Source organism: Numida meleagris, chromosome 1 (genome assembly GCF_002078875.1).
Source record: "Numida meleagris isolate 19003 breed g44 Domestic line chromosome 1, NumMel1.0, whole genome shotgun sequence".
NCBI lineage: Eukaryota > Metazoa > Chordata > Aves > Galliformes > Numididae > Numida > Numida meleagris.
In genome coordinates this window covers 109,121,078-109,143,625 of record NC_034409.1, presented here as the reverse complement: position 1 = coordinate 109,143,625, position 22,548 = coordinate 109,121,078, and the positions used below count along the sequence as shown (strand labels likewise).

At 39.4% G+C, this 22,548-nt stretch overlaps 1 protein-coding gene across 3 annotated transcripts in view; it reads right to left on the bottom strand.

Moving 5' to 3' along the window:
- EFHC2 (EF-hand domain containing 2) overlaps positions 1 to 22,548 on the bottom strand; it is a 61,186-nt gene that overhangs the window by 22,985 nt on the left and 15,653 nt on the right. For 2 of the 3 annotated variants that reach the window (XM_021407291.1, XM_021407300.1), the window contains exons 4-9: positions 17,715 to 17,938; positions 15,666 to 15,917; positions 13,840 to 13,950; positions 13,383 to 13,521; positions 2,157 to 2,322; positions 1,018 to 1,160 (exon numbers count right to left, since the gene is read on the bottom strand). In XM_021407291.1, coding sequence (XP_021262966.1) covers positions 1,018 to 1,160; positions 2,157 to 2,322; positions 13,383 to 13,521; positions 13,840 to 13,950; positions 15,666 to 15,917; positions 17,715 to 17,938 — 1,035 coding nt within the window. The remainder of the gene's footprint in view (positions 1 to 1,017; positions 1,161 to 2,156; positions 2,323 to 13,382; positions 13,522 to 13,839; positions 13,951 to 15,665; positions 15,918 to 17,714; positions 17,939 to 22,548) is intronic. The other variant, XM_021407310.1, reaches the window with a different exon arrangement.

The window sequence follows — 22,548 nt, the reverse complement described above, 5'->3', positions numbered from 1 at the left end:
GAGTGTACCTGAGATACGGTATTAAAGGCTCACCATGTCAAGAAGCTGGTATAGGACAATTCAAACAGTATCAAAAGAGCTAGTCATGAAGTTCCACAGGAGCCTTACAAGGTAACTAAGAAAAACCATCTGTAACTATTTTTGTCTCTTCTTTGAGACAATGTGATCTTCTGACATTTTTTCTCCCACGGGCTTTTATCAGAGGCTGACAGCAGTTTTTTTTAAAATAAGTTCTTCAACTGCACATCTTGAGAGGTGCCAGAGCACTTCAGGATGTTAACGGACATGAAACCACTGCTACAGATGTTCTGTGGTCTTCCCAAAAAATCACTAATTTCTCCCAACAGGAATCCACTTAGCCAAGGCTACTCTACCCTCTGAGTTACAGAATGACTTCCTGCAATCCTTCCCAGTACTGTGCCACATACATCCATGCATACACACGCACACACATACTAGTAGCACAGGGAAACCTTCACTCTTTAGATGTTCAACATGACATGATTAATAACGTACATTAGAAGTTGTCACAAATTGTTTTGCCTTCATTAGCTGTTTTGATACAAAGGATGTTATGTATGTATAATAATACCATAACTCCTTGCAAAATGAAGGATTTACTTTCATTCTCAGTGTCTTAAATTTCCTGCCCCCTTTTGCCAGCAATTACAGTTCAATTCCTGTATGCTATCTACAACAAAAGCATATGCTTAAGGCCAAATTTGCAAATTAAAATGTAATAAAAGTTCAAATGCATTAAACTTCCAGTTCCCTAAGGATATGGTGAAGTGCTGCCATACAATGAACAGCGTTATTCTGAATGATGAAAATTAGAAATTACTATGACACACAGCTATATCACATAATGCAGTAGATCTGCTGATGTAATTCCCATTGCATTTAAAAAGCCCCATCCCTGCTTCTGCTGGTGCTGAGTCTGGCCACACTGTTTACTGTAAATTGTAATCAAATGAGTAGAGTGACTGGGACTGATTGCAAAACAGTACTACATCTCACCTGTGTTCCGCTGCGTATGTTCAAAAACAGCAATGGTATCATCACTCAGGAAGTAACAAATAATGAATCTCCGATCCCTGTCAATAGGACTATCAGTAACAAGTTTTGCAAGAAAACGCAGCGTGTTACTTTCAAGGCCACATCTAAAAAAGTAAAATATGTAAAAAATTAAAAATAGAGTGTGAGAAAAGTCTTAATCACTTAGAAATGCATTCTCCTACATTTTGTAAAATACATTAATTGTGTTATTCCTGGATCAAGAAGGGAAAGGGCATAAGGTTCCCTACTTCTCTAAAAAAAATCATTTTCAGCTTAAATTAACTCAACCAAACAGACCCAGTCAGATAGAAAGGAATTATTTTCAGGGAAAAATTACTTCTCTGCCAAAGCTCTGAAATGAATTTGTATTCAAATTTAGTTGCAAATGAAGCTCCAAGTTTCTTTCCAGAGCATTTATAGGCAGAAAATGTATTTAATGTGTATATTTTCAGATCAAATTCTGAACAGTAATACACACTAACATCATCTGCGTGAAATCAGGCCTACCAAATGATCTTACTAGTTAGATATTTGTTAAGTCATTAGGTTTTTACATGATTTACAGTACCATTACATGCACTACCAAGTATTTTCTAATAGTTTTCTTTTTTTATGGAGGTTTTACAGGTGTTTACTGTTTCTCTAGCATGTCACCTTGCTTTTCACTAAGGTCTCAACAACCACCATCTGACAAGGTATTTCATAATGGAAAGTAAAGGATTAATGCTTTAATATTGCAGTAGTAAGCTGCATGAAAATTAGCAGGCAAAAAAAGAAAATGTCAGAAAGTCAAACAGAAAAATAAATCATTGTTGGACTGCTGAAGCATTCACAATTCCTGACTAGTTCCTGGTCTACGACTTCCATCAAACTGACACTGAACACAGCAGAAGGGTGTGAGGGAGAAGGATGGGAAGGACAGAAATTTTGCTGAGATGAGAGAAAATTGGAGTTCCATGTCAGCAAACCATTCCCCTAAAAGTTAGATGAACTGTGTATTTTGCCAAAAAAAATTACATTCCCATTTAGCGTCCACTGCCTTCACAGAAGAAATAACAACAACAAAAAAAAAAGTTGTAATTATTTTTCACCAAAAATACCTGTCTTTTTCCATGAATTTCTTGAAATCTTTTTGGGGAGGCTTGGGCAGCAAACTCATACAGGAGCTTAGAGAATCCTCTTCAGAACCAAATCCAGTATATGGTGGAATTGTTTTTTCTGCTTTTGGAGGTGGCGGAGCTTTATATGGAACTGGGGTGAAATCCTCTATAATAAAGACATGAAGATTTATTTGTTCTTGTTCTGATGAAGCCACTCTACTAAGGATTTAAAGTTTCAGTATGAATACTAATTAGCCTATTTCTGTAACAGAGCAGTAATCAAAGTGAAATAGGATCCCTCCTACAGTTAAAGAGTAGAAAAAGACACTATTGAAGCCAACAGTGAAAATATTGCTTCATCAAGGACTGCAGAATTTTGTCTGTGATCCTGAAATATTTTATGAAAACCATTAAGATACACAGGCAAAAGAAATGACAAATGTAGTTTTGAACTGGAATAGAACAATAAATCTAAAGTTCTAAATTAAAATTTCATTTTTATCCCATGAGAACACATCAGTAATAAACACTTGCCCACCCGCTATTAATTTCAAGGGGAAAATAAGTAAATAATGAATAAACTGTTATGCACTTATATATGTCATACATGAGAAGAATTTTAAAAGTTTACGCGCATCTTAGTACATTGAAACCAATAACTTCAGTCCATATCTCAACTTCATCCAGAGTTCTGGAAGATTTTTCTCCTTTTCCCCACTCCTGAATTTTTCTTCACAATGGAGGATTGTCCTGATCTATCTCAGATACACAGAGACGTGACTAGTCGGGGATCTGCATCACATCCCGTACGTGTTACTCCCAAAAGCCCTGCTACACTAAGGTCCCTCCTAAGTCCTGTATTTCTGAAAATCTCACTGTTCCATTTGGCCCTTTATTCCTTCTCTGAGCTGCAGCTTTGCTGCAACATAACTTCCATCTGCCAGTGGGTTCCGCGTAAAAATTCAACAACAATACAATCCAATGGTTAAATACGATTCATGGAAAACAGAAAAAGTGAGGGGAGAAAAGTAATTTACATACAGGAGAAAATGAATGCAAATTGAAGCAAATTAAGCAATAAATTATCAGACCTCAGCACACTTCAGGCTGGATGGGATCTCAGGAGGGTTCCAGCACAGTCTCCTGCTTAGGACAGGGTCAGCAACAGGCTGCTTAGGGCTGTGTCCAGCTGGGGCATGAAATGTCTCAGGATGGAGCCTGTGCAGCCTACCCTGGGCCCCACTGGCCTCAGGAGGGAAAGTTTTTCCCAGCATTCACTCTGACCACTCTGGTTTCCATTTATGCCCCTTGTCTTATGCCCTCCTGCCACATACCTGCAGGAAGTACCAAGCAGCCTGGTCTCAGCAGTGGGTAGGTGCAAGTGTCTGTCTGTACCCAGCAGCCACCTGTTCCCCAGGCTGAGCAATCCTGATCCCCCAGCTGCTTCTCCATGCTGACACCCTTGCCTTGGCTGGTCTGTGTCTTTCCTGTACTGGTCAGCCCAAAGGAGGACACAGCACCTCAATGTGGCCCAACGTGTGCTGAGCAGAGGGGACAGTCATTCCCCTTGATGTTCAGATAGCTGCTGTTCAGGCCGCAGCTGTGGCCTCATGCCCAGCTTGCTGCCAACCACAACTCACCCTTCCTCCCTCAGCATAAGCAAAATGAGGAAGTTAAAGAGCTTGTTGCAGCCCAGCCAGCTCAACATAGCACAGGAGTTGTGTCACCTCCACACCTGAGCTGGCCAGAGACATGCCCCAGGGAACCCAGAGCTGGCCAGACTACCAAGTGGAGGACAAACATATGAGGCAGACTGGACAAGAAGATGGATCACAATCCACAGGCAATCTACAGGAAGTAAAGAGTTATGTAAGTGACCAGTGTATAAAACTTTACCAAACAAAATAAAGTTTGTCTCTCCAAAACTTAACTTTTCTACCCAGAACTGAAGAGAGATTAATCACCTACACTTGTAGCTTGGTTTTCAGCACAAATAGAGGGCAACGATAAAACTGGTGTCACCTGGAACATTTTCTGAAGTGGTTTGTTATTAAAATGTTTTAAACAGCAATATATCAGAAGATCAAAGCAACTTACCCTCTTAAAGTCTGACTTGCCTAACAACAGTATAGAGCTGAAAAATACAGAAAGAATTCAGATGCCAGAGTTTTTCTTTATCTTGAAAATATAACACCATTTCCTCTGGTTTTTACCTCTTACAAGAGTATGGCCTAACTGAAAGCACCAGTACCTTTCCCTGAACCACTCAAGGAGAAGAGAGCTGCAAAACCATGCCAACTTTTTTTTTTTTTCCCATAAATGCTATGTGTGCCCTGAACTACAGAAGTTCAGAAACACAAAGGCCAAGACTTCAAGCAAAAGAAAGTCCACTCAGAAGTTTTCAAAGCTACCTTCACAGGCAAAGAAAAAGAGTATGTGTAAACATGCCTCCAAAACATTATTTTCTAAATATTATATGTGACAGAATTGCTTCTCAAGACATTTTCAGTGTGCCATGTTATATTATATAATAAATGCAGCTGCTGTTACAATAAACACTACGTAGGTAAAACAACATATATTGACACAAAAAGAAAACCCCCATTCCCAGAGGTACTACTGATTCTGTACTCTGAGCTGGTGTATGTTGAGTTACTACATGACTATCCCTTTAGTTGCCACCAGAGAAAGAACTGTTGTTTTCCTAATTCGGGTTTCAGATCTGCTTTGCGGAGGGGGTACAAAAACCCGAATCCTCAATTAAGATCTTTCCCGCACTCCAACAGTGCCACCTAGTGCGTGTGCGGCAGATGGGACAGAGAGAGCCACGCAACGTCACTCCCTTCTCTGATCGTGTGGCATTAAGGCAGCAGTAGCTGCTGTAATCCACAGGCACTACGGCAATTTTAATAAGTTACGATGCAAACAAAATGCAATGGCTTTCAGCCGTGTCGGAGTGGAGCTGGTCCTTTATTACATCCTATGTCTCATCGCACAGTTGCTGCAGGTTGTACAGCTGGCTCCCCTGCACAGCTAGGTTCTTCCACCCAGGGTCTTAATATTATTTAGGAATCTTAACAATTTTTTGTTATGTACTTTGTTCAGCTTCGATACTATTTTCCTCCTCAAAGGGCAGATGTTTTTAACAATGTATTTTAGCAGGAAAAAAAAACAACCTTTCTCACTGCACAGTTTTATATAACGTGCTTCCTGCCAAAACAGTTTGGAAAGCCAGGACATTCAGTTTAAACTGTAAGCTCAAAATACAAACTAATGCATTTACATGCAGGTCACAGTATATGCACATTAACACTCATACATAAGGTGTTCATCAAGAAATGCTAACACATTTCCACTTACAAGTATTTTAGCATATATTGGTGAAAATTAGATTTATAAACTGAAAGGAAAATACACTCAAGAGGAATTAGAGTTAGTCCCAGGGAGTATATTAAATATCTAGCAACTCAAGCGTGGAGTTAACTAAGTCCAAAGAGAAATTCCGTGCTTTGTTTCTCATCCTTTCCCCAATGCAAAATGACTTTCCTTCATTCAGATTCACTAAAGAGAACGCAAACAACTAATCTTGTGCCACCTACAGTCTGCACGATTTTAAAGGATTATGTATTCAGATTCTTGCCTGTGAATGAGGAAATTCAGAAAGAATTTTACATAGAGAAACGCCACTTTGCAAACTAGTTAAAAACTTGTTTCTTCAACTTTTGAGCAGCCAGGTAAGTGCACTGAACTAACAGCTGTGCCTGAGTTCCAAATTGTTTTCATCTTTGCTCTGCCATGCACCATTAGGGTAGCAACAGACAGACAATTTGCACTTACACATAAAACGCACTCCTCACAAAAAGAAGTAATTTTCTTAAGAAAATTACTTATGTCCATTCCAGAAAGGGAATAAATGTTTTTATCTTATACTCTAACATTATCAGTGTGAATTTACAGTAGGTAGTGAGTAAGCTGAAAGCCCTGGGTTACAAATTTCTAGTTCCAGAAGGAATAGTAGAAATATTTTCCTCGTGGACAGTTTCACCCCTTATTAGTACATCAGTTGATACGCAGCAGGAGATGGGCTGCCACTGTGGTGCTTATTTCACCTAGCATATCAAACATTTGTCATGTACTGGGAAAGTTCTCTCATTACCTCAAAACTGGAGTGAGATTGGAACAAGCACCAGGAACAGCAAGAAACAAATCCAGCCACTTCTTTAGTATACAAACAATTTGAAGATGACATAGCCTTCTGAGTCAGAGAAAATAAATTCTTCAAAAATGATGTGTTGCCAGAGGCAGCATTAAGCTTGCTTGAATGAGTATTTGCCCTCTTTCAGTTTCAAAAGACACCGTGAGATCATAATATATATTATAAGACTACCTTCTGCCCACAGCTGATGAACTGTAGGAAAACCCTCACACATTACATATTTCAAGGAAAAGTCAAGTGATATACACTCTGGATTTGAGTGATAAGCATATTGAATAACAGTATATAGCAGGCAGGCAAGAAATTCTACCTTCAGAGGAACAGGACATACTCCTCTGAGCATTACAGCAAAGAACAAGAGAGAGAAATCTCACTAGCCTTGGGCAATAGAGGATTTAGAGTTAACCTGAAGGGATAACATTGCTAACATAACATTCCTCATATATATATGAGTTACATATGAGTTCTGCCTTACATATAGCTGAGACTTGGCTCCTGCGAGTGTTTACAATGTAAGAGGTACAATAGGAAAGCAATACCACCATCTTCCTAACTTTTATATGCAGCAATTATATCAAATCCAGTCTTCCCAAAATCAGCTGTGCAGCTAAAACTCAACAGTGATTGTTTTGATTCAAATAAAATCTCCTTTTAGAGAGTCCTCCTTCATGATTATTCCAGCTACCTGAGGAAAAAAGGTATCTGCAAATGCATGTAGTCCTCTCTGTGCATATTTAGATCCCGCTGCTCAGCTTCAACTACATTTAATGGGGAGGTTAGACGCCAGAGAGATTTTGATCTCCAATGAATTCAGTGAAAATTGGCAGCAGGCTTTAATGCCCCCACTGAGGGAAAAGCAAGAAGTCAGCTGTTATCCAACAGCAGCTGCCTGGCCAAAAGCACACATGTACTGGCCAGCCAACCACGCTGCACACTGCTCTGCCCAGGCAGCAGGTCAGAGAGGGAGCCTGAGAAATGAGGGGGTGGGAGGGCGAGGAGAGCCGGGACGTGAGAGGGATCACGAGGTGCTGCAAAAGGCGTAACAGACAGGCTTGGGAGGTGCTGGGACATTGAATAAAAATCAGGAGGAAACCAGATTTTACTGGTTTTGTTCCTTCAGGGACAATCTGTTATTTAAGAAAGGACAATTTATACTGAAATCCACGCTTTGTACTCAACTCTGTGCTGAGATACTGTATTTAATTAGAAGAACAAGTATCATCTTCCCACCATTGCATATCAGCATCTTACACATTTCAGCCACCTAAATGTTGCTGTAACACATGGCTATAGAATGTTTTTCTCCTTCTCCACAGCTTCACTCGCAAACAGAGACAGATAATATCACACGTTAAGTCTTTTTTCTTGAATACACAGCACAGTTACATGACAATGATGTCATTAGCTATTGTTTGCCCATGGAAAAGCTCTCCTTCACTTTTCACAAACAGCATAAAGAGCAAAACAGACAGAAGCAACGTTGGAAATACATCAGATATCATAATCGTGCACTACCAAGGAAATCTAAACTACCCTTAATTCTCCTAGAGGACAAATTCCATTGGAAAACAACTGATCTTGAAACTGCAGATTCAAAAATAAATGTCGGCCTCTTTCATGGCTTTGGCAGAAGAGTATAAATACAAGGGGAGTAATGTAAAAACACTGTAACAAACAGCTGGATTGATGCCGCAAGGTGCTGAGAACCGTGCCTCGATCTAAGAACTCATTTTTCCACTCGTTAACTCTTATTCAAGTAAATGGTCTCCCTGGATTCAAACTATAATTAAACACATTTCAGTGTTTAAATGGATTGGGGCAGAATGGTGGACACTTTGTGAGACAAAGCCCATTGAGATTACCTTGTATGTTCACAAAAACAATATTGGTAATACACAAAGAATAAAAGGTGAGACCTTTCTCCCTCAAAACATAACTGTTTCTAAGCAAAAAAAAAAAAAACTACCCTGAGTCTAATCTTAGCCCCCTCTAGCTAAAAAAAACAAAACAACAACAAAACAAAACAAAACAAAAAACCCATACAAACACTTTTTCTAACCTTAGGATCATAGAATCAGCAAGGTTGGAAAAGACCTCTAAGATCACCCAGTCCAACCATCCACCTATCACTAATATTTCCCCACTAAACCGTGTCCCTCAGTAAAACATCTAAACATTTCTTGAAAATCTTCAGGGTTGGCAACTCCACCACCTCCCCAGGCAGCCCATTCCAGTGCCTGACCACTCTCTCAGAGAAGTATTTCCTAACATCCAACCTGAATCTCCCCTGGCACAACTTGTGGCCATTCCCTCTCATCCTATCTCTAGTTACATGGGAGAAGAGGTCAACTTCTACCTCACCACAGCCACCTTTCATGTAGTTGTAGAGAGCAACAGGGTCATTTCTGACCAGGACAGGTCCCAGTACCAATCCCTGGGGAACACCACTTGTATACAGTTGCCAGCTGGGTTTAACTCCATTCACCACCACTCTCTGGGCCCAGCCATCCAGCCAGTTCTTTACCCAGCAAAGAGTGTACCTGTCCAAGCCATGGGCTGCCAGCTTCTCCATGAGAATACTGTGGGAGACAGTGTCGATGGCTTTGCTGAAGTCTAGGTAGACCACATCAGCAGCCTTTCCCTCATCCATGAGGCAGGTCACTCAATCATAGAAGGAGATCAGGTTGTTTAAGCAGGACCTGCCTTTCATGAACACTTGCTAGCTAGACCTGATCCCCTGGTTGTTCCACACATGCCATATGATCTCCCTCAAGTTGATCTGCTCTGTAACCTTCCCTGGCACTGAGGTCAGGCTGACAGGCCTGTAGTTCCCCAGATACTCCTTACAATCTTTCTTGTAGATGGGAGTCACACTGGCAAGCCTCCAATCCTCTGGACTTCTCTGGTTGACCAGGAATGCTGATAGATAATGGTAAGCAGCTTGGCTACCACCTCTGCCAGTTCCCTCAGTACCCTCAGGTGGATCTCATTCTGCCTCATGGATTTGTGGCAATCCAGGCAAAGTAGTAGGTCTCTAACTGTTTCCAACTGAATAGTGGGGGGTTTATTCTGCTCCCCATCCAAGACTTCCAGGTCAGGGGGTAGAGTACCTCGAGGATAACTGGTCTGACTTCTGAAGACAGACATAAAGAAGGCACTGGAAACCTCAGCCTTTTTCTTTTCCTCAATGGTCACATTCCCAGCTGCATCCAGTAAAGGACAGAGATTCTGCTTAGCCCTCCTGTTACTGTTAATATATTTGTAAAAAAATTTTTTGTTCTCTTTTACCCCAGTGGTCAAGTTGAGTTCAAACTGGGCTTTTACCTTTTCATTTTCTCCCTACGCATCCTAACAACTTCTTTGTACTCTCCCTGAGTTGCCTGTCACTTCTTCCACAGGAGGAAGATCTTCTTGATCTCCTGGAGCCTCAGGAAAAGCTCCATGTTCATCCGCATTGGTCTTCTTCCCCACTGGCTTACCTTGAGGCACAGGGGATAGCCTGTTCCTGCACCTTTAAGATTTTGTTCTTGAGAAACATCCAGCCTTTCTGGACCCCTTTACCCTTCAGGACTGAATCCCAAAGGACCCTCCCTACCAGCATCCTGAACAGTTCAAAGTCCACCCTCCAGAAGTCCAAGGTAGCAGTTTTGCTAGCCCCCCCTCCTGACTTCACCAAGGATCAAGAACTCTTACCATTTCACGGTCACTCTGTCCAAGACTGCTCCCAACCTCCACATCTCCCACCAGTCCTTCTCTGTTTGTGAACAGTAGGTCTAGCAGGGCTCCTCCCCTGGTAGGCTCTCTTACCAGCTGTGTCAGGAAGTTATCTTCCATACACTCTAGAAACCTAGACTGCATCTTCTGTACTGTATTGTATTTCCAACATGTACCAGGGAAATTGAAAACCCCCATGAGAACAAGGGCTGGTGATTGCACAACTTCTGCCAGCTGTTCGTAGAATGCCTCATCTGTCTCTTCATCCTGGTTAGGCAGTCTGTAACAGACCCCCACCAGTACATCTGCCTTGTTAGCCCTCCCCCAAACCTTACCCATAGATGTTCAACCTTATCATCCCCACCTCCAAGCTCAGCAACATAAAAGCACTCTCTAACATAGAGAAGCATGCCACTGCCCCTCCTACCTTGCCTATCCCTTCTGAAGAGCTTACAGCCATCCACTGCAGCACTCCAGTCATGGGAGAGATCCTGCCATGTTTTTGTAATGGCAACTGAGTCATAGTTTGTCTGCCACATGATGGCTTCCAGCTCCTCCTGTTTGTTGCCCATGCTGCGTGCATTGGTATAGATACACTTCAGCCGAGCCCCCTGCGTTACCCCCACACCCTGTCATCATTCTCCTAGGCTCATCTCTAGCAGGCCTGGTTTTATCCCCCTCCCCCTTCATATCTAGTTTAAAGCCCTCTCGGCAAATCCTGTCAGCTCCTGGGCTAGGATCCATTTCTCACTTTGAGACAGGTGAGATCCATCAGCAGACATCAAGTCAGGTGCTGAGTAAACCACCCCATGGTTCACACCAGCCTCTCAGCCACATATTTATGAGATGGGTTTTCCTGCTCCTTTCAGTATCCTTTCCTGCCACAGAAGGGATAGAGGAAAATATGACCCAAATGCCCGCTCCATCCACTAACTGCCCCATTCCCCTGAAGTACTTTTTGATAAGACTCTCTAAGCAACTTCATTGCTGCCAGCCTGAACTATCAATAAAGGATAATATTCAGAGGGGAGAATCAGTCTAGGAAGTTTCCTAGAAATATCCCTCACCCAGGCCTGTTTCCACTGCTCCTCTTCCCTGGAGAAGGGAAGAGGCAGGGGAGGGCATCCACCACCATTTGGGGGAGGGGGTATCTCCCCAGTGTCTTTCTCACATGTTCAGCAGAGAGTTATTCCACCAATCTCCTGTTCACTGATACTCCTTAATCTCTGCACCTCCTCCTTGATCTTCATGGGGCAAACAAGAAATAATTCCGCACCAAATCACGAGAATCTCTTAGCTCTAAGAAAGTATGCAGTTTCTGTGAACAAGACAAGCTTCATCAAGGTGGATGTTCGGGGTTTTATTTTTTGTGCAAGCCAGACTCTATGCCACCAGATATCTGTAAAGATATGTGCTAAACACTACCCAGTTTTGTGAAAGTCTCAGATAGAGAATGTCTTTGTATGTCAGTGAGGAGGAAAACTGCACAGATCACTGAGAAAAAAAAAACAACCAAAAAAAAAACAGAAAAGCGATCACAGATATAAAAGAATGGACTATGGAGAAAGACAGAATCAGGTTTCCCCAAGCAGCATATGACCCAGGATGGAAGACTGCAATAGATCAAATATGTGCAAGGTTTTTATAGGAAGAGGATATTGACTAGTTGTTCTCCATGTTCAACAAAGGTAAGGCAAAAGACTTACTCTCAGTTTACACAAACCAGCTTCAGAGCTGGTTAATTAAACAACATTTCTAACTACGCATTTAAGACAAGATACCTTAAGAGACAGATAAATTTCTACTGGAGGATGTTGGTGAAAGGCTATACAAGCATCAGGCAGTGACATTGTATGTATATATGCTCAGAACAAAGGGAACGGACTAGATCACCTACAGTCTTAATCTTCTGCAACTCTTCACCTCATCAACTTCTGACTTCTTCTAACTTCTAGTGTAAACAACATCCAGAAACATAACCACTAACTACTGAGCCAGCATTATAGGAGAAGAAGAGTCTTTGCCCTTACATAACACTTGGTAGCACTGCTTGGTTGCATCAGAATGGACAGCTGCATTTCATTTCTCTCTCAGCTGTGAATAAGAAATCCCCATTCACTGTTCCAGGATATCTTGCTCAGACAGAGAGAGGATACTGCTGCCAAACAGAGGCAGCAGTCTTGGCTGAAAAAAAATGAGCGAAATACCCCCTGTTTTGCATCTCTGGAGCTAGACTCACTGTTATTATAAATAATAGTATGGTTATTGAATATGGCTTTCTTACACACTGGCCAGTATAAGAAAAGATTTATTTTGGCACAGGTATTCCAAGCTATTATTAAAAAAGTTCTAATGAGGCATGCTTTGCCAACTAAGAAATTTAGCACTGTAATGGCAGCACAACATGATTTAATTCCCTCAATGCAGCAAAACAGGTTTTGATCTAAACACTGCATTCTGATTACAAATCAAGGTTAAAAAAAAAGAAAAAAATAGTCTGCCCAGCTGTTTTGTTTCTCCATGTCAGAGAAAGGCCATAGTAGGATTCTTTCAATCATATCTGAATTGTCAAGACACTCAGCTGTATTTCTTGAATGAATAAACTGCCAGAAATCAACTTGTTTTTGCAGGGCGATGGCTATAATAGAACCACTAGCAAGTCAGTCTGAGGGAATTCAGACAGATAAATGATAGCCCTATTGTTATACATGTCCAAAATGCTTTTCCATTATGAGCATTGTTGCTAAATGTTTCCAGAATTCAGCAATGAAATCTCACAGGATAAATGCTCTCATGGTTCAGAAGACACAAAACTACACTGTAAAAAACAGTAATGTGATAGACTACTGTTGTGTCAGAAAATCTTATTATGCGAGGATTCTGACATCCACACAAAGTGAAGCATAGTATAATGAGGAATAATTGAGCCTACTCTACATACTGCATGCTCTTTATTATCTTCTGACTGCAAACATGGCTATTGGAACGGGAGGGAAAAGTAGAGAAGAAGAAATAGCAGTCTATCCATATGACTATTTTGTCATTCTAGTTTAAAAATAGAGGCAGTTCGGAACTGATCGTGGACACTATGTGCTGTTTTTCAGTGGAGTAACATACACGAAAGCCCTTCTGGATCACTTGCAAAATTACCGCTTTGCTGTTAACAGCCTACAATAGATTGTTATTGCAAAAGGCTTTAATGAACAAGTTTTGTCAGTAATAAAATTCGAAGTCAGCTCTGTCAAACTCAGAGGTATAAAAACGCTCATAAGGAAATGATAATTGTCACTACTTACCAATTCCGTACTTTGTCCTGTAATAATCTTTAGTGAATTCATCACAATCACAGAGCATTATCTTCCTTCCCCAAACATTAATTACTGCCCCTATTTTCAGGTCACTGTCTCTGTAAAATTCCTGATGTACTGCTCCTGTCTAATGAAATAGGGAACATTTATACAGTAGCTCTATAAATCTCAGAGTCATACAACCTTTCTTACAATGTAGGTCATTTAGTATGCATGATTTAAAATATAATCTTCATATTCCATTTGCAAGTAGTTTTCAGTCCATACTATGCTACCTCACTTTCACAAACATGGCACAATAAATTTCAGTACTTTTGATATGGGCTATTCTCCAGCTGCAACACAATTTTACAAATTACTTCCCTCGTTGTAGAAGATAACCACAGAAATCACAAAAACTACTATAAGGACATTCAACAGCTGGAGGCATTCAATAGTATCTGACCTTACGATTGTCCACAATGTAACGGCTTTTATTTCCTACCAAATTTCCAAATACATTGAGAACAGTGCGACTGGTGATTGTGCCTGGCTGATACAGACCAGTCGGAGCATACTGCAAGAAAAGAGACAGGCTGTTAAGAAATACAGTTAACAATGAAGAAAGACAACTCTGTTACCTTAGAAGTAACAGATTTTTTTTTTTTTTAAACAGACTGACAGTTTTAACAGTGTTTTCCCAGGAGAATTTTTAGTAAATTCTAAGGTAATTTTTTGATTTTATGTCACTGAACTTAAAACCCAACATCTGTATCAAAAGAAGCATTCAGAATCTTATTGTGCATCCGAGAGTGAAGTCTCTTTTTTCTTAGAAACAAAGAGAAAGCAAAGATTAGCAAAGATTGTCAACATCTGCTCTAAAGGCTATTATCTTGAGCAGTAATAATAAAAAAAAGCATGCAAAAGAACCACTCAGGGTTGGTCCCAAGAAGCTGAGCACTGCACAAAAGCAGGGGATTCAAGTCAGTATGATTATACTGGGAGAAACATTATTTTTGTTTATACCATAGAATCATTTGAGTTGGAAGGGACCTTTAAAGGTAATCTTGTCCAACTCCTCTGCAATGAACAGAGGAGTATTATTGTTAGTTTCAAAGTCATAATAGTAATTAATCCACTTAATAACCCAATAATATTAAACTTAATATGCAAATAAGCAAAATGCTGATGCAGGGTATCTAAAGTGCATTATTTTGTCATAGCACCTTCCCTGATATCACAACTTTTGGCTGCTGTTCTTCTCCAAATTGTCACTTAGATTAAAGGAAGAAGCCAGCCTTTAATATTGACATGCACTTCACTAGGAGAAGGGGTCTGTCAGCATAGAGCCATTGCTAAATCAGCAGCTTAGAATGCAGGATGCACCAGGTGAGAGCAGCAAGTATTCTGCTGTTAGGATTTTACTGTAAAATCTCTTGTAAATCTATGGTGCAACAGATAAATTACAAGTATTAGTACAGGAGGGAAGAGATTCCCCAGTGTCTTACTTCATCTGTAGGTTGACTTTATTCTGACATCTGGATCTGTCTGGAGTGACACAGAGGTGCACCCAGATTGTTAATTTTATCATCATAATAGACTACACAGGACTCAAACCCGTTAAGATTTATCTGAGATGAATTTTCTCTAATAAACACCTGATTAATGCCTGACAAAGCTTCCTCATGGATTCTGATTGATTTTAACTAGCTTTGCATAAGGCCCTAAATCTACAAATTCAAACCTAAGAAATCACTCTAGACATGCTACAGAGATGTAATAGTCTCGAGTACCAGAACTAGACTTTTTCAAAGGTTCCAAATATAATCCATATGGAGCAATTCTGAATTCGCCTCAGTATTATTTTAGTTTACCTACCAATAACAATCAATTTTCTGAATTTCCTTTACTGCAAGGATTTATTTATGAATTTAAGTTAATACAATAATTTGAGAGAAAGCAAACTGTGGAATATCTTTCTACCTAAATTCTCTCTCCTTTTAACTTCAGCATGACAAGCTGAAACTTAATTTTCTTAAAGTTGAATGGATCAGTATTCAAAAAACTAAATTATGCAACTCTGATTTAGGCACTGGTAATATCTTCTAAATTTCATTACAATACAAGATTTTCACAGCATCATAGAGTTGTAGTGGTTAGAATGGACCCCTGAGATTATCCAGCCCACACCCCTCCTAAAGCAGACTCCTTAGAGTAGGTTGCAAAACAATACACATAATATTTCTTTATTAACAAAAGAAATTTAAATAGGATGAATTTTCCATTTCTCACCTTTGGAAGCTTATCTCTTCTGAGAAAAAGAGGAACTACATCCCGGCCTGAGTTTACTGGTACTATTTCTTTTATATCAATAGTATCATCAGACAAATAATAGTGCAGAACGAGCTCCCGTGGGTCATGAAACATGGATTCTGGATCATCCCACACACAGAAAAAGCGTAAAACATGCCCATCGTGCTCTAGAAACTGTTTCAAAGTGTCAATGCGCTCATAAGGGCGCAATGGATTCATGCTATCGAGGATCTGCAAATGAAGGAAAAATTAAGAAAAACACCTTTTTAGTGACTTGCTCTTAAAACAGAATACCAAACTTCATGGTACTATCTAATGTTAGAACATGCCTCCCATATTTTCAAATAACACTATGCAATTACAATAAATGAAACACTATTTACACCGTTACCAAAAAAGTATTAAGAGAGTTGTGCCTTCAGAAAATAAACAAGAGCAATTTCAGATTGCTTTTGACCTTTGTTTTTCTTTCAGTAAGGTCCTTCAGATGAAGAAAGTGATAAATTATTTATAGTACAGAGTATTTGTTGCTTTCAGAGCACTAGGGTGGATTTACCACAGCATGCTACCTATCACGGCCAACAGTTCTAACAAGTCAAGAGAAAAAACATAGTGCCATCTGAGAAAGGCACTGTCATTATCTCCTAATGGAAACAACACTCCCACTACTGTGCCTGGAAAAAAGACCCCAAGCCCCAGAAAGAGGAATCCATATAGCATTTAGGAGCTGAAAAACTGAGGTTTTCAGAGGGTGCTACATACACTCAGAAAAAGAAAAAAAAAACAGCATTCAAATAGAAGTTCACAGGTGGTAAAGCTACAGAGTGCTGGGTTCTACGTGGCAGAAGAATTTGCTTTACACATTCAAAAAAAGATGACATGAGGAGACCAATGAAGTGAGTCTGCAGGAAGCCAAGATGTGCTTGAAGCGCAATTCCAACTACACCTTCCTTTAAACACTTCTAAAGTGCTGTTATTCAGTCAACTCAAGCAAAATTTAAGCAGAACATGTAATAGCTTGATTTTTTTTTTCCTTCTGAGTTTAATACTGCTTATACATCCAGCAGCTGGCACAAACAAATGCAGTCAAAAAGGAGCAAAGAAATGCTCATTTAAGTTAGCGTAGCATCCTAACCAAACTTTATTTCAGGAATAATTGTGCTAATACCTCCCTGTTTTCAAGTGGCTAGAGAGCACCATTCCCACCCTAATTCTTTTAGTTGTGTAATGAGCACTCCTGAGGAGTTGGTCCAAAAGAGATCACAGAGTCTGATGTGCTTACAGAAATGAAATATTACATGCACAGAAAGTGTACTACTGCAATTTTTATTTTCAACAGACATTCTGTGAGAATGAATATTGTCACTCCAGCTCAAAGAACAATTTTGTGATGCTTTTTCTTTAATATGTAGCATTTATTTTCAGCTATCCACCAACAAATGTTTACAGAGAAAAGTCATTTATCTACAGCAGACATCAAGTACAACATGAAAACCCATGACAGTGCTATTCCTAATCAATACCACTGGTTAAAGTTTGAGGCCATATGAAAAACCAGACAGCAACATTGACTGTAATAAACCTGAGTCATATATGTAAGGCTGAAAATGTTACGTAGAGGGTAAATTTAACATTGTTTAGCTACTCGCACAAAACTTGAAGAGAATTTTAGTTCTACATATTTGGGTTTTTTTCCCCCCATGAAAGAGAAGAAACACTACAACAGTTTTACCAAAATAACATGCACACAGAAGGCAAAGATTATTTTTATCACATTTCTTTTGTTTCAAAAGGTATGTGAACACATGAGGAGAAAAATCAGTTAAATATGGGCCTTTTCTATGTTAGTACAATGAGCCATATAGTAGAATTCTAAAAAGCAAGTTTTCTCTTACGATTCATTATGTCAAAATAACTACCTCTACATTTTTGTTTTTCTCTCTCAGAGAAATATTCTATAGTATACATATTACTAACAGAAACTGCACTTTTATTAAAACCACATTCACTTTTACCGTCCCATCTGACCTTTTGCCTCTCTTTCATATATGGGTCATCTGGACAATTTCCTGGAGGATTTAATTTAAATCCCATCTTCCTCAGGAAGTTTTTTGTGAACTCGTCACAGTCTATAATCTTGTACCTTCGAGAGTAAAAGATTACTTCTGTGTTGATATTGAAGTGATCTATAGTATAGAACTGATCTTCATTAGGAGATGGAAGTGGAATCCGATGACGTCGAACAATAGTTCCTGTAAAAGAATTAGAATAAATTCAAAGAGTGAACAGCCTTTGCTCTGAGGATCATTACACAGACATGCTAATTTCCTACGCTGATACAACCAAAGCAGATGAAACTATATGGGACAAAAAAAGGTTATCCTCCACTAAGCAAAGGAACTACGAGGTAAGAGGATCCCATTTTAATAACACTGCTTCACACTGATCACCTTCTAGCACTTGAAGTTCTAGCACACAACTTAGGTTAGTACACAAAGTTACTACCTTCAGAAATAGAAAGGAATTCCCGTTTGCTGGCACAAAGGTAATGGGGTCAGTACTTTTTCCAGTAAGAACAGCACAACCATTGCTTTCATTAAAAGAAGAGATGTCTTTCATTTTTAGTGAAAAGTAGTCTTCTATACTCAATATAGTTTTTTTAAAAAACAGAACTTTGTTTAAAAAACCACAGGGTAGGAATGTATGGGAGGGATAAGATTTTTTTCTGTGCACCTCAGAGAGTGATAAGAATTATATATTATTAAGGTTATAGAAGAAATGCCCTACTACAGGAAAATGTCTGACCTATCACATTTGGAAGCAAAGGCATTCAACTGAGCTTCCTTAAAAAGCAAAGAATTGAAAAATAAAAAAAAAGGGGGGAAAAAAGGAAAAAGATTTGAGCTTTACTAAAGCTAGTAGACAAATTTTCTTCTTTAGAATATGTACATGAAAGTAGGCACTGTTATTTTGGGAGCATTGCATTTGTTTATATTCACTACATTAAAGGAGAAGAAATCTGCTACATGTTTATCAGCTGAAAACTCATACTGATGATTTGGGTAATGATTCAAAGGTACTCACTGATGACAATGAAGAGGCTTTTCATACGAGGAAAGCCTGAGAGAGCTGAGACTCTTTATCCTGGAGCAGTAAAGGCTTAAGGGGGATCTCTGCAATGCCTATAAATACATGACGGGAAGGAGTAAAGAAGACAAAGCCAGGTGGGGCCCAGTGACAAGAGAAGAGACAATGGGTATAAACCGGGAAAGAAAAATTCCATCCAAACACAAGGAAATACTTCTTTACGGTGATGGTAGACAAATACTGCATGAGGCTTTGCAGAGAGGTTGTAGAATCTCCATCCTTAGAGATACTGAAAACCCAGCTGGACGCGGCCCTGGACAACCCTCTCTAGGTGACCTTGCTTTGGGCAGAGGAGTTGGACCAGATTATCTTAAGAGGTCCCTTCTAACCTCACCCGTTCTGGGATTCTGAGATACCACAGGTATTTCAGAAATACCCTATGAGCAACAGCCTCAGCAGGTTAAACAAATAAGTAGGATGTACATTAAAGGAAAGCATGCAGCTGCACATATGACAAGCTATGATTTATCCTGAGTGAAGTTAGAGTTCACAAAGAACTTCAGACTAGCAAAGCTGGGACTAAACGTTTGTTTGCAGCATTACAAGGGAACAGAAAGAATAGCAGTGAAAGTTTTGCCACATCAGTACAAAGATATCATTGTGTGAAAATAATCTGCAGAGAATACAAAGATAATCCAGTCTTCAATCTCAGCATCTTTGTTGTGCTTACCAACTCAGATGTCCCTGTAACAACAGCTTTATAATGCAGATACCCGCTGCCTAACACCACATAGAAACCACCAGCCCATACGATTACAACAATTCCTTGCCACCATAGCTTCCTAACAACTTCATAACTACAATAATTAAAAAGGCACAGCTTGAAAACAACTACAGTAAACACACAAAAATTCTGAAGCTAAAAATAGTTCAAGTACTAACCTACTACTACAGCAATAGTTTATTAGACACAGTAATCTAAGAAGTCTATCTCATTATCTCTCATTACAGAGCTGGATCTCTTTCCAGTGCCCTTCAGCTGTGCATCTGGTAGTGCTTCCCACTGAATTCCTTTTGATGGTTTTCCACCATTGTTTTTTTTTGGTTTGGAGGTATGAGGGAGTGGAGGGAGGATGAAGACAGGCAAAGGAGACGGGAGAAATATATTGGTGTGTATTTATGTTTAGTGTTTGACTGGCCTCATTTATGAATTACTCCATGGAAATTCTTCACCGTTCAGTTTATTTCACTAGGGACTAATCTGTATGAAATACCTTCCACTACTACATTATCAGAGTTGTTTGTTAAATTCTGACTCCTATAATGAGTAGACTTACAATATAACTCTTTAATTAGTTTAACTCTCATAAATTTTCAGGGGAATAAAGCAACAAAGCAATTCTACTGTATTTTCCCATTAAATAAATTATTTTAGAGCTGTTCAGCATCCTAATGTTTCATGTGTACCAAATCTGACACTTTGTTATTGACCTTTGACTATAAAATAGATCTGAACTTCTATCTGCTTAAACATACACATATTTAAGATGTATCTTCACAGAAATTAGTTAGAAAACATCATAATTAACACATTTTAACATGATGCAAGATTCCATAGCACTACCATTAACAAAAACACATACTTAAAGATGTTACCTAATTTCACTTAATCCTTGGGTTGCTCCAACAAAAATAAGAGAAAATATGCTAACCAGAATAGACCGCACATTAACTAAAATTATAATCATTTTTGTTAAAATATAATTGTTTACAATTTTCTGAAGTGCTTTCTGAAGTTATACTCACCTCAGAACCAGTAAACAGACCTGCAGCTATTTTTTCTTATCATTTTTCAAAGTACAATACATATGGCCATTTTGTTCTGAGGGGATAAGAACTTCTTTCCTAATGGAAAATGTCTTGTACAGATGATATCAAGTCTAGCACACGCCTTTATTTTTATTAGATATCACTATGCCTGATCTACACACATGGAGAAAATTTTATATTGTTGAACTTGAAATTTAATAAAGTGTGATGAGCTCAGGTTAGGTCCCAGTATTTTTTAATTTGTCCTTTCATCTGAAAAAGAATTCCACTGTTACTTCTAGAAATGTGCTACAAATCTTCATAGGAGGATCTGTGCACATGCAACAATCTCATTGCCAAGGATGAACGTCTTCTGTCAGTTTATTGAGCAGGCTCAATTCTAAATTGAGTCAGGCTAAAGCTCTTCCATACTGTGTTCTTGTAAAGGAAGTTGGTGCGCTGCTTCTCAATGACAATAGTAGTGGCATCAAGTTTCCACGTCACAAGTTATAGCATATTTTCTCTTCTTGCGGGGTTTCTGATTATTTGGCAGCTAGAGCAGCAGCTTAAGGAGCTTAAAAGCAGTGAAGAATTTCTGACTATGGGGCAATACATGCAGTTGAGCAGCACATTTGTTCTCTTCTGCTACTCTGCTCCGTTGAAGATATGAAATGGTATCAAGAATTTCCTCAGCACAGCTTACTTACTTCTTCTGCACTACTCAGGAGTGAATTAGAGAGAGGAGAGGAATGGGTAACACTTGGATTTTGCACACTGACTGCTTACGCAGAAAGAAGTAAATACCACTATACCTGCAATACAAAGAGTTCATTCTAAGAAACAAGGGAGCTTCTCACACTCACTTACCTGTCTCAGAAGATAGCCAGGTCATGCTTCAGCTACCATTAAATATGGCAAGATCACAATTATTTCAAGGACTCCAAGGAGGTCTTAAACTTTTAGATAATCAGTTATACTGGAGGAGCTGCCTGCAACTTCACTTTCCTAACTGCACTTTCCTCTTCAGCCAGACGGCCTTGGGAATCCCGCCAGCAGGCAGCTCCTCTCTTCCTCAGCTGGCTGACCTTGGGGAAAACCAGCCAGCTGCTCCACTGTGCTCTGGCTCTCAAGGCCTGGATTGCCCTGGAAGCTACACTTAACCCCATGGGACATAAATGACCTTTTGATAAGACAGTATCAGCCAGCCACAGCCTTTTAAACTGGAAATTAGAACTACAAAATGCTTGTATCACCCCATATAGCCTGGCTCTCTAAGGGAAGAACTTCTTACACAGGGAGAATAATTAGCATCCTGGCTCTGGGGGAACACTGTGGAGTTTGTTATGTGGTAAAATTTACTGTTCTTCCCTTCATTCCTTATCTTTAATTAGTTCTTGAGCATTGTGATTGCCCTGGTATTTTTTACTTTGATTCTGGTTTCCAAGTTCAGATTGGCCTCTGCATTCTTTTGTGTTTTGCACTTCTGTAGATTGTTTCTATAGATTTCCTCTAGTGTTTCCAAGAGTTTCCAAAATATTTTTCAATCTACAGCAAGGCAGTTTCCAAAATTAAATGTACTTTAAATTTCAATCATTTAATAGTAACCTTAACTGTCCAAATTCATGTCCAAGTGTAGCAGCCAATTCCACAAAGCACTTTTCTTTTTGAAGTCACTAGAATAGGTTTCCCAAAGATCATTTACTTTGTCACTCTGGAGATTTTGATCACTGGTAAAAGCACATTTTCTAGCTTTTTTAAAGCCAATTTGTTTTAGTTTCATTAAAAAAAATCACAAATTTAGAAATTCTAACTTATTTGCCAGGTGTTCCTTCACAAGATCTTCCTGCAGTCTATAGGCCTCTCCAAGTTTTTTTCTGCAAAGCAACAAGTACTAACCACAAGTAGGGGAGCACAGAGGGAAACTACTACATTTCTTTAATCCCCCCCATGCCCAGGGAGACCCATT